The sequence below is a fragment of the Bubalus bubalis genome, chromosome 4, assembly GCF_019923935.1.
Source record: "Bubalus bubalis isolate 160015118507 breed Murrah chromosome 4, NDDB_SH_1, whole genome shotgun sequence".
Lineage (NCBI taxonomy): Eukaryota > Metazoa > Chordata > Mammalia > Artiodactyla > Bovidae > Bubalus > Bubalus bubalis.
In genome coordinates, this window is record NC_059160.1 from 125,365,812 (window position 1) to 125,378,235 (window position 12,424).

General features: G+C 47.8%; 1 protein-coding gene across 2 annotated transcripts in view; it reads right to left on the reverse strand.

Annotated features, from left to right (window-relative positions):
- The window catches only part of PCNX2 (pecanex 2), a 292,933-nt gene that overhangs the window by 17,547 nt on the left and 262,962 nt on the right, over nucleotides 1–12,424 (reverse strand). For both annotated transcript variants that reach the window (XM_025284518.3, XM_044942027.2), the window contains 4 exons: nucleotides 3,541–3,685; nucleotides 2,582–2,812; nucleotides 1,275–1,549; nucleotides 390–577 (listed from right to left, as the gene is read on the reverse strand). In XM_025284518.3, the coding sequence (XP_025140303.3) occupies nucleotides 390–577; nucleotides 1,275–1,549; nucleotides 2,582–2,812; nucleotides 3,541–3,685 (839 nt within the window). The remainder of the gene's footprint in view (nucleotides 1–389; nucleotides 578–1,274; nucleotides 1,550–2,581; nucleotides 2,813–3,540; nucleotides 3,686–12,424) is intronic.

Below are 12,424 nucleotides of genomic sequence, written 5' to 3' on the forward strand. Positions count from 1 at the left end.
GGGTCAATTCACAGGAGGAGGGAGGTGCCTTCATGGATGAAGAGCTATAACATAGCCTAACACAGAGACACATGAGTCAATGGTCTCTGAAGGAGTGAGAGATGGGGTAGAAGAGACTGACCACTGGACCGATGGACAGACAGACAGCTGGCTGAGGTAAGGGACAGACAGATGGATAAAGGATAAAAGCTGAATATAGCACATAGAATAGAGTTTTTTTCTGAGTAGAACTTATATGAGTCAGTATACTTGGGGGCATCTTTTGGCCCAATCCTGATCTGTCCTGTGTAAACGGTCTCTCAGAGGTTAGAATGACAACATAGCCCACAGTGTTGGCCAGTGAGACGTGAGGAGCCTTGGCAGTAACACGAGGCCCCCACTGCACTCACCTGGCCTCCGTGTCCCTTCCCGGGGTGACCAGTGGCGGCTCCCATCCTTTCTGGGCTGTTCCGCGCTGCTCTCCCTGCTCTCACCACTGGGAGCACTGTTTCCGCCTGCGGGAGGAGCGCCCCCTGCAACCACGTCCTCCGTGTTGCCCGCGCCCGGCTGGCCCGCTGTGTCGCAGTCCTTCCGCACTCTGAGAGGAAGAAACGCTTCAAGGATTCTCACCAAACATGTCTAATTCCCCTAGACGCCCCATCACATCTGTGTCCAAAGCAGGACGGCAGACCGCACTGTACTGGTGAGAAGCAATGGAGATCAGATGGGATGCAGATGGAAGGAGGGGTTTCTGTTCCCCAAACCTCAGTGACTGATAAATGAATACACCCTGCCCGGATGAAGAAGCCGCACGGGCTCCACCATCCACAGGGACCCTCAGCTTTGAGGTCCAACAAACAGCCCTGTTAGATTCAGGCAAAACAACTTAGAATTTGTTCCAACTAACCAGGAACACTGTTACCACCGGGTGAGAAAACTCATTCGATGAGAGACGGGGCTGGGGGGCAGGATGGGGCAAGGAGGTTGGTTTGAGCCTGGTTCTTTGCAACAGATGTGTAACAAAGACCCGTAACCTCAGCAACTTTTCAAGGACTAAAACCCAAGTCTCAACCCGTGGATGGAAGGCGGAGGGAGACAGACGTTCATCTGATGACGTTTCCCATTGAGTCATCATCTGAAAAGGCTTGTTGAAACAAAGGATGTGTTGGAGGACATTTGGGCACGGCAGTTTTCATCACAGAAGGATGGGCAGACAGTGAGATCCCTACCAGAAGCCTCGGGGCTCGCAGCCCCGCCCCATCCAGGTAAATAATGCCTTGGCCGTGAAGACCCACCTTAACCACTTGGTTCGGAGCCACGCCCTGATGCTGTCCAAGGTGACCGGTCCGCTCCAGATGTTCTTCAGCTGCCTGTGGGTCCCCAGGTAGGATGTGGTGAGTGGGGAGACATACATGGGGTACCCCAGGGGCTGGTCACAGGAGGAATTGATCAGGTTCCGGAGGACCTGCTTGTTGTTCTGAATGCTGCCACGCTCGGGGTTGCGGTTGCGGAGGAAGATGAGTTCTTGCTGCTGCCCCGCCCAAAGGCCGCGGACGCATTCCCTGTTCACCTGCAGCGCGGGGACACCGGGAGGAAAGTGGATGGTGGGGCGGAGAGAGAGCGGGGCTATAGATTGTTGGCTCTGAGTACCTGTGGCCACTATGCTTTGGCCTAAAGCTTTCTTAGTGATGTCTGAATGGCAGCAAGGTGGATATGATGACATTTTCATGGGGCCATGGAGATCAAAAAGGAAAAAAGGCTTTGTTTCAGTCCGGTGATTTGAAGCTATATGAAGAAGAGAATCTCTGGGAAGGAAGTTATCAGGTCCTGGAACAGGTTATGAGACGGAGGTTTGGAATCTTAGAGAATTAGAAAGTCTTTAAGAACAAGCTAGATCCTGACCCCACGCGTGTCTAGCCTACCAGGACTTCTTGCCAAAGCCATCACCTGCACACCAGCTCTTTGAGTGGGAAAGGGCCCTGGCAGAGATGCACTGCCTGTCCGGGGCCACCCACCCTGCATGCTGGCCAGCACTGCCCGCTCCCCCTGTCCCCGGGGAATGTGGCTCTGGACAGAGGATGCTGGCCCAGGGGCACGGCGTCTGTGCCAATCCATGCTACCGTGTTGGGAAAAAAGTTCGTTCAGGGGGGCTTCTTTGTTGGCTTAGTGGTAAAGAATTCGCCAATGTAGGAGACTCAGGTTTGATCCCTGGTCTGAGAAGATCCCACATATGGAGGAGCAACTAAGCCCATGCACCACAACTACTGATCCTATGCTCTAAAGCCCAGTAACTGCAACTCCTGAGCCCATGCACTGCAATTACTGAAGCCTGCGAGCCCTAGAGCCCATCCTCCACAGCAAGAGAAACCGCCCCAATGAGAAGCCCTTGCATACCACAACTAGAGAAAGCCCACATAGCAACAAAGACCCAGCACAGCCAAAAATTAAATAAATATATATAATAAATTATTTTAAACAAAAAACGTTCATTCAGGTTTTTCCTGAATGAAAACCCAAATGAACTTGTTGGCCAGCCATATATTTCTTCTCATGTCCCCCCAGGCGGGAGGCTGGTGGCAGCCGGGAAGGATGGTTCCCGTACCTTGATCACTTTGAAGCTCAGGAAGCTTCTGTGGAGCATGAGGACCTTGTACTCATCCGTGCCCTCGTCTACCACGTGCCTCAGGGTGAGCAGCTCCTCCTTGTTGGCCAGCACGGCGCCCCTCCAGGCTGGGTCACCCTCATGGCAGATGACCACTTTCTTCTCAAAGGACTGGATGGCCTCGTAGAGGACTGCTGGGTCTTCGTACTCATCGGGGCAAGTGAACTGGTCCTGGGGAAAGAATTTATCTGTGGGTCGGGAGGACCACAGAGCTGGTCCTGGCTTGCTGTGCACACAGCAATGAGGCCGATGCCTGGTGCAAGGCCAAGTCCACTTCCACATCGCTCAGCCCCGCTGGGTGGATGGAAGGCACCTCACTATTGCAGTGGCCTCGGGGCCCATAGAGCTGGTGGCATAGAAGCCTAGGACTTTTCACCACTGTGTGGACACTTCTGATGTCCTTTTCTCCGGCCAAGTCCCCTCTTCCATGCTAGTGGGAGATCACCACCTCCTAGGGACTCTTGAGGGCACATCACCATGGGTGCCATCAAAAATAGGCAATGCCTCAATGCTTAGTTGCTGGGCTTCCCAGATGGCACTAGTGGTAAAGAACCTGACTGCCAGTGCAGGAGACAAGAGATGCGGGTTTGATCCCTGGGTTGGGAAGATACTCTGGAGTAAGAAATGGCAACCACTCCAGTATATTTGCCTGGAAAATTCCATGGACAGAGGAGCCTGGAGGGCTACAGTCCATGGGGCCACAGAGTGGAGGGGACTTGACTGAGCACATACCACACACACACACACACACACACACACACGCACTTAGTTACTAAGTCAGAAGCCCACTTGTGAGAATTATGCTGAGCAAGGGGACCATGTTTTTGAAAGGTCATTTTTCCCCTAATGTTTCAGGATTATACTTAAAAAAAAAAAAAAAAAAAGAAAGGAATACTTACCTGATGCAGCTTCAGGGACATCCTGAGAGCCGGGACAACAACTTTGTGCAGCAGGTCGATGTCTGCGAACACCCACTCATCTCGGGCTGTTATCCTGAAGTCACCTTTGAAGAGGGCATGGAGGCCATATAGGAAAGAATCCAGGCTGCGAAACAAAGTTTGTTTGTTCACATGGAGAAAGATGTTCAGGCTCCTGTCACCCTGAACTGGCCCGCGTCTCCCCTGTGACACCACAAGAAGGACTTGACTGTCTTTAGGCTGATCTGGGAGGCGTCCCACTGAACACCTGACCCTGCGGCCCGTGTTCGGACCCTTGTGACAAGTGCTTGTAGTGATCACCGTCAAGAACAGCCGGTGGCACCAGATCTCGGAGTGTGGGCGTACAAGTCTTGGTCAGCGCCGGCCTGCCACATCCATAGGCAGAGTGAGTGTGGAGACGCAGGCCATCTGGTCCAAGAGCCCTGGAAAGGCTACACGTCTCAGGAGGGAGGCAGGGAGGCCTGGGGAAGGGTCCAGGCCCTTCTGCTTGTCCTCTTTGTTTCCGGATGGCACTTTTGGACTATGTGACTCGTAATGGAAATTGGATTCTCTCACCATATGGAGAGAGAAAATGACACCAAGTGAAATCTCAAATTCGCTGTTCAGATTCTCAGAGTATACCGGTCTCCCAATCCCACCCTTTTGTTAATGACTAGTGGATGAGACACAATTTGTTGTTGTTGTTCAGTCGCTAAGTTGTGTCCAACTCTTTGTGACCTCGTGGACTGCAGCACACCAGGCTCCCCTATCCTTCACTATCACCTGGAGTTTGTTCAAATTCATGTCCATTGAGTTGGTGATGCTATCTAACCATCTCATCCTCTGCTGCCCCCATGATAGAGGAGCTTAAAGTGAATGACCAAAGGATTTCTCAGGTTTTCCAGGTTTTTATGTTTCTGGGCTTTTCTGCTTTGCCTTCATTTCCTGTGTGTAACTTCTACCTGGGTGGAGAGCAGAGAGGCACCCAAGGGACACCTTTCACCATCTGGGCCCATTACCTTTTGGATCAACACACAGTTCGGGAAAGCGATTCATCCTATATTATGTGGAGGGAAAGAACTGTTCTTAATTCTTTCCCTCTAGGTCCATTAATACACTTGGCAGCCACCTCTAATGAGTCCGGCTTCTAACATCCCTGAGTGGGACTGGGCGGCTACACAAGAAACAACATCCCTGATAGGATTGAACTGGGACATAATGAGCCAGGAAATGTGTGTGGAACGGACTTTCTGAGGATGGAGCTGAGGAGGATTTAAACGAACTGGCTCACCAAGCAAGACTTTGGATTCAACACAGAACATTAGGCCCGCATGTCAGGGAAATAGTTCCGCTGACTGCTATTGGAGCACGTGATTGCAAAATGCACCACGATCGTTAACTTCCTTCCAGAACTCCATTGACAGGGATGCTGAGGCTCAAGGTCAGAGATGACTGTGGGAAATGGGTCTAGGCAGGTGGGGCAGGTGCCAGAGTCTTGAGGAGCCCAGAGCCTTCCAGGAAGAGTTTCAGAAGGCAGCCGTCCTGGACAGGCTGTCCCCACACAAAACAAAGACTTCCTGGGGCTGCCTGCGGTCCTGGGAGGGGAGGGGTGGACGGCAGGGCAAGGATGCAACAGGACAGGGGAAGGGAGGGAGGTTTAAAACAGTGCAAACTGCTGTCATTGAAAATGGACCAAAATGCCCCTGTCGTCAGATAGCAGTAAGTACTAAAAAGAGGGCTAAAAGTAGGTGGGGTTTCTTCTAGAAAGGATTAGAAGCATGCCAGGCTGCTAGCACACAGGTTTAGAGAAATCACTCCTCTAGATGTAGGGCTGAGGACAGTGGCAGAGGGAGATGAAGGGACCTGCCGAGATGCCTAGGTAGATGGAAGAGAAGAGCCAGGCATTCAGCCCATCCTTTGACGGCATATGCAAGGCAAGCACAGACCTGATTCCCCAGTCTAGAAAATGACCTTCCATGGGACCTCGATAAGTGATAGGAGCCCATTTCAGGCCCCTACTGACAGAATGATAGATGCTTTACTGATCATTTCTATTTTCAGAGGAAAATGACACATTATGAGACTTACTGCTATTACATTAAAACGAGTCTCAATGCACACACCTATCTATGAAACAGACACAGAATCATGGGGAGAGGGAATAGACTTGTGGTTGCCAAGGGGGAGGGGGTTGGGGGAAGGAAGGACTGGAATTGGGGATTAGCAGATGCAAACTAACATATATATATATATATATATATAGAATGGAGAAGCAACAAGGTCCTATTGTATAGCACAGGGAACTATATTCATTATCTTGTGATAAACTATAATGGAAAAGAATATTAAAAAAGAATGTATAGATATATAATTGAATGTATATATACACTTTTCTGTATAGCAGAAGTGAATACATTGTAAATGAACTATATGTCAATGAAAATTTTTTTAAAAAATGAGTCTCCATGCAGAAAACAAAGCCTGAATTAGAATTTCACTAGATTGAGGGTACTACCCTTAGATTGTGGGGCATTACTCCTAGTACCTTAAAGATACAGGCATCCTAAATATAAGGTGTTTCATTATCTGCCTTTTATCTTCAGGAGAATGAGGAAGAAGGCAGCGATGTGATGAGCTGGGAAGCTCTGAGGAGAGGAGAGGTCTCCAGGTGGCCCCCACCCATTTCTGACTTGCAGAATCACCAGGCTTTATTCTGTTAAGACTCTACTGAGAGATGACAGGCTCCCACCCTGAGGCCAACAGCTGGAGCAGGGAAACAGGGTTACATCTGAGTTATTCAAGGTTGGCCTTTGTGGGGACTAGAACAGCCAACACTTGGCCCCTTAGTGCTATCTTTATTCAGAATATTGCAGTTTTTTGCACAAATGTGGTGCCATGTAAGCCTAGGCTCATCTCAGTGCTGCGGTCCAGTTCTCTACATGCGGATGTGCGTCTCTAACACATGACTATACGTGGGCCAGGTTTCTTCTGGAGCCTGCCCTGCCCCGTCCCCACACAAATGGACAGGGTTGCCCCTGCACTGATTGTCTGGTGACACACTCTGGGACCAGCCTTCTGCACCTCTTCTGCAGTGTTAACCCACATTCCACACACTTAGCACTTGCATAATATCTCAACATCATAAGTGTGTGTACGTGTGTGTGTGTGTGCCTGTCCGTGTGTGGGGCATATTTGAGTGTATGTATGTGCGTGTGTGTGTATGTGCATGTACATGAGTGCACATGTGTATGTGTGTGTGCTTGAGATGAGCACATGTTTATGTGTGACGTGCATGTGTGTGTGTGTGAGTGTACAAGGGTGCATGTTTGTATGTGTGCACGTGTGTTGGAAAGGACGATTCAGCTTCTGCTCAGAGTCACTCCACACCCCTAGCAGATACCAGCCACCACCAAGCTGAGTCTCTGTGACACTCTGCTTGAACTTACTCCTGTTCTTTCTGGTTCCTGACCCTGTTCCCTATTCTATGATGACATAACCATTGGTGGTGAGTACAGATAGGAGGTCGGGGCCATCAGCACTTAAGCACAGATGTACACAACCTTTCTGGAAACAGTCATTTTCTGGCCTGAAGCTCTGGCTGTTGCTTGCAGCCCTGGCAGAAACTCTAGCTCCATGAAGATTATGCTTTAATGGGTCCCGCGCATTTCAGCATCCTCGCCCATCACCTTTCACAGAGCAGTGACAACTTGAGAATGGCCAGCTGAAGCAAAAGCTGTTTTCACTCCTCTTTTCACTGTTTTACGGCATCTTTCTTTATCCACAGAGGAGTCCTCAGGGCTCGAGTCTAGCCAGATGTTGCCTATGACCCTATCCAACTCAGCCCAGTTCTCACCTGTACCCTCTCACTGGCTCTCAGTGCACGGGGATTCTGGTCCCAGGAAACATTTGACGACATCCAGAAACACTCTGGATGTCACAGCTGCAGGGCAGTTCTCGTGGCACCCAGTGGGTAGAGGCCAGGCAGGAACGCCCAGGACAGTCCCCCACAACAAACAGCCACACAACCTAAAATGTGAATAATGCTGCTGCTGAGAAACCTTGCCCATTATGATTAAAGATACAGATTTTAAGTTCTAGACACTGGTTCATTATCTTGGATCCAGTGTTAATGACTCTTGGGATTCAGATGGAAACAACTCTAATGCTGGGATAGTTTCTGCAGGACTCCCAGTGGACTCTCCAGAGGGATTGATATGTTCAAGTTAATGCCCAAACAGGCTCGTATACTGTATGTTTACAGATGGGCATCGTGAAGAGCCTTCTGCTGCAGGGCACTGCTTTACATGGAGACCTCAGAGAACATATGCGAACAACCGTGATTTGCAGGCTGGGTTTCCCATGCTTACTAATTAGTAATGGAGATTCTTAGAGAGTGAGTAAGTTAGTATCCTAGCTCAGAGAGCATCTTCACTGTGGGAGAGGCAGCGTGTTTCATACATGATTCATTCCTCTGTGGGATCCCCCAACCATGCATGGTTGATCCCATCACTCCTGACCACTAAAGGAGCTGGAAGTACAAAAAGTAACCCATGCAAGAGGGGATGGTCCTTGGTATCAGTTTCCTACTGTTGATAAGCTCTTATTGATCATTGTCCAAAAGCAACTCCTGACAACTAATCTTTGAGTTCTTTAAATACAAGATATATTTTCTTCAGGCGAAAATTACTAAATGTATTTTTTCTGTGGGATGAATAAAAGATCCTCTTCATTGATCTATTTTTCAGAATTCGTTCAGATTAAGGCTTTATTTGTATTTGATTTCAATTTTTTCAGCTTTATTGAGGTGTAATTGACACAATTTTTAAGTATTTAAAAGGTCAAAAAAATTAAAATTATAAAAACAAAATCATATATCCAACTTGAAAGAAAATAAATAAAATGTACATCATGATGATTTGATAAACATTGTGAAAGGCAGATTAAGGCTTTTGGTTTGAGGATTTCAGCTTCCTTTTTAAAGGTTTAAATATAATTTTTAAAAACTCGGGAGAAATAAGAATTTGTGAACTCCTAAAGGTGTGGTTTTGAAAGATTAATGTTTTATGGGTGGAAGTTAGAGCAGTATAATTATGTTCAGTACCAGGAAATATAGTAGTTTGTGTATATGAGAGTATTGTAGATATCTGTATTATTCAAGGGCATCTCAGAATTTTAAGTTACACAAATATTAAAACCACTAACACTTCATAAATAATCTTTCAGTGAACATATTGTTTTTTAAAAAGCACCAGCTCTGAGCAACTAGAAGTGAGACAGAAAGGATACCTTACATTTCTCTGGTGGTTTGTGTATTACTGAGTGCTTTCCATTCCATCAGCTCAGCTCATTCCCATGGTTGCCTGTATAAGATATAGTATTAAAACCCTTTCATTTAAGAGGAAACAGGCCAGAAAGGAGTTTAGAAAGAGGATGAGACAGGTGGGAACAGATATTTAGCATCTCGTGCAACACTGAAGGGCTTCCCAGGTGGCCCTAGTAGTAAAGAACCCACCTGCCAATGCAGGAGACCTAAGAGATGTGGGTTTGATCCCTGGATTCGGAAGATCCCCTGGAGGAAGGCATGGTAATCCACTCCAGTGTTCTTATCTGGAGAATCCCATGGACAGAGGATCCTGGTGGGCTACAGTCCACAGGGTCACAAAGAGTCAGACACGACTGAAGTGACTTAGCACACACATGACATTGAAGGAGCATACCTCCCTCCTGCCACCCACCTCTCCAGGAAACACAGAGTCTCTTTAAAAACATGTAACTGGAGTCATCTTCTTAAAGACTAGCTCAGAGGTTGTATTAGAATGGACTGATCTCTTCAAAGGCTTCAGTTGACCCCACAGTAAAAATACCATGAATGTGTAAGTCTTGAACTATTCCCCACCTTACCTTCCTGAGGTCGGTGATGAGCTATTTTCCAAGGTTTAAATTGGTGTATGGTTTCCCTGGTGGTTCAGATGGTAAAGAATCTGCCTGCAAGGTGGGAGACCTTGGTTCAATCCTTGGGTCAGGAAGATCCCCTGGAGAAGGGAATGGCAACCCACTCCAGTATTCTTGCCTGGGAAATCCCATGGACAGAGGAGCCTGGCAGGGTGCAGTCCATGGGGTCACAAAAGAGTCTGACACAGCCTAGCGACTCAACAACAATAGCACCTACCTCACCCTCTTTCATGCCTTGAGAGAGAATGAAATGTGTCAACTCGTGTCAAGCACTTAGCACTGTTCCCAAAACCCATGGAGTGCATCATTAATGTTCACTATGATCAGTTCTGATTTTCACTGAACTGGAATGTCCAGGCAATATGGGCATCAGATATAAACAAAGGACGTTTATCTTGTAGAAACTCAGATAATCATTGGAGAGTAATCACATGGTGAAAGAATCTCAGGGATGTGGTTTCAACTAAATGCCAGCTATATTGAGAAATAATAATTCCCAAGTGAGAAGTAGTTAAAAGACAAGATTTGATGAAAAGCTTTTTAAAAGTATGTTTGGCTTCATGACGTTTTAGTACTTCTGGGCCTCTATATCAATGGGATCAACTGTTATTATCTGGTGAAAGATGCTTCTGGAGGCTGCTAGACCAGGAGCAGGCTGGCTGTGGAAGAAACGACCTCCTGGCAACTGCTCAGAATAAAAATAGATTTCCAAAACCGGCTCCCAGTGATTCTAAGCTGGCATGTGTGAGATGGGGTCTGGGGTCTATATTCTGACCAAGATCCCCAAGTGATTCTGGGGCATAGGGAGGTCTGAGACTCAGGGAACCAGAACCTGGATGCTTCCTCAAGACATCCAGACATTTCAGAGAAGCGATGGAGTGGAAGCTCAGCACAGGACCTGTGCCCCAGACTGGGGTAAGAGAAGGCTTTCCCACAGAGGGGGATTCTTAATGGCTCTTTGTATTTTCTATCTCTTTGATGAAGTTCTCACTGTGTTCTTCATTCTTTTCCCAATTTCAGTGAGCATGTTTATGACTGTTACTTTAAACTCTCTATCTGCTGCCGTGATTATCTCAGTTTCATTTAATTTGTTTCCTGGGGTTTGTCTTCTTTCATTTGAAAGATACCCTTTGTCCGCATTTTTGCCTATCAGGTTTTTTTGGGGGGAGGGTTAAATTATATTTTTTAATTAGAGTATAATTAATTTACAATATGTTAGTTTCAAGTGTACAAAAAAATGATTCAACTTTATATATACGTGTGTGTGTATGTGGTCAGTCATATCCAACTCTTTGCAGCTCCGTGACTGTAGCCCTCCAGGCTCCTCTGTCCATGAGATTCTCCAGGCAAGAATACTGGAGTGGGTTGCCACTTGTAGCTCCACGGGATCTTCCCAACTCAGGGATCAAACCCATGTCACTTGTGTCTCTTGCACTGGCAGGCAGATTCTTTATGACTGCACCACCTGGGGAGCCCATATCTGTGTGTGCGCGCATATATGCATATATATTCTCTTTCAGATTCTTTCCCATTATATTCAACTCTCTCTGCTTGTTTCTGTGTATTAGGTATATCAGCTACATCTCTTAGCCTTGAAAATGTGACCTTATGTAGCAGGTGTCCAGTGGGCCCAATGGCACAGCTCCCCCAGGTCACCAGAATGTGGGCTGAATGCGCCTCCTGTTGTGGCTGGGTCATGATTGCTATGGGTGGCTGATGGGTGGTGCTTGGCCCCAGGGCTGTTTTCAGGCACGGTTGTTACTGCTCTGGGCATGGTGATATACAGGGCAAGGCTCCTGGGATGGGAGCTGCTTTGAGGGGGCTGTTGGCAGGTTGGGCAAGGCTGGACCTCAGAGGACTCCAGGACAGGGTGCATGGTGTCAGCTAAGTAGCAGAGAATGACAGAAATGACCTCAACCAGCACCTGGTGAGCAATGTGGAAGGAGAGGAGGGAAAAGGCACATGCCAACACTTCTGTCCCCTGAGAAAGTCCCACCAGATCCCTTCCACTCAGCATATGTCCTGAAATTAATCAGTGAATCTTCTTGGATGATCCATGTGTTCTCCAAGCTGCTGCCTCTGTGCTGGGACTCAGAGCAAGTGAGTGTGTGCACAAGCACAAACAAGAGGTGAATCTTGGTTTCCCACAACTCTTGGGCTCTCCTGAATGTAAAATCTTGATGCTGATTTTTGAGCTTCCAACTTGGAGGAGGTCGCCATTAACCCCACCCTAGAGCCACCAGAACTTACACAGGACTGAGGAAACAGACTCTTGGAGGGCACAAACAAATCCTTGTGTGCACCAGGACTCAGGAGCAGTGACCCCACAAGAGACTGACCTAGACTTGCCCATGACTGTCCAGGAGTGTCTGGCAGAGGCATGGGTCAGCAGTGGCCTGCTGCAGGCTCGGGGGCACTGAGTGTAGCAGTGTGTGCATGGGACCTTTTGAAGGAGGTCACCATTATCTTCATTACCTCCACCATAGTTTGGTCCCAGGTCAAATAACAGGGAGGGAACACAGCCCCACCCATTAACAGAAAATTTGACTAAAGATTTACTGAGCATGGCCCTGCCCATTAGAACAAGACCCAGTTTCACCCTCAGTCAGTCTCTCCCATCAGGAAGCTTCCATAAGCCTCTTATCCTTCTCCATCAGAGGGCAGACAGACTGAAAACCACAATCACAGAAAACTAAGTAATCGGGTCACATGGACCACAGCCTTGTCTAACTCAAGGAAACTATGAGCCATGCCATGTAGGGCCCTCCAAGATGGATGGGTCATGGTAGAGAGTTATGACAAAACTGGAGAAGGGAATGGCAAACCACTTCAGTAGTCTTGCCCTGAGAACCCCATGAACAGTATGCAAAGTCAAAAAGATAGGACACTGAAAAATGAACTCCCCAGGCCAATA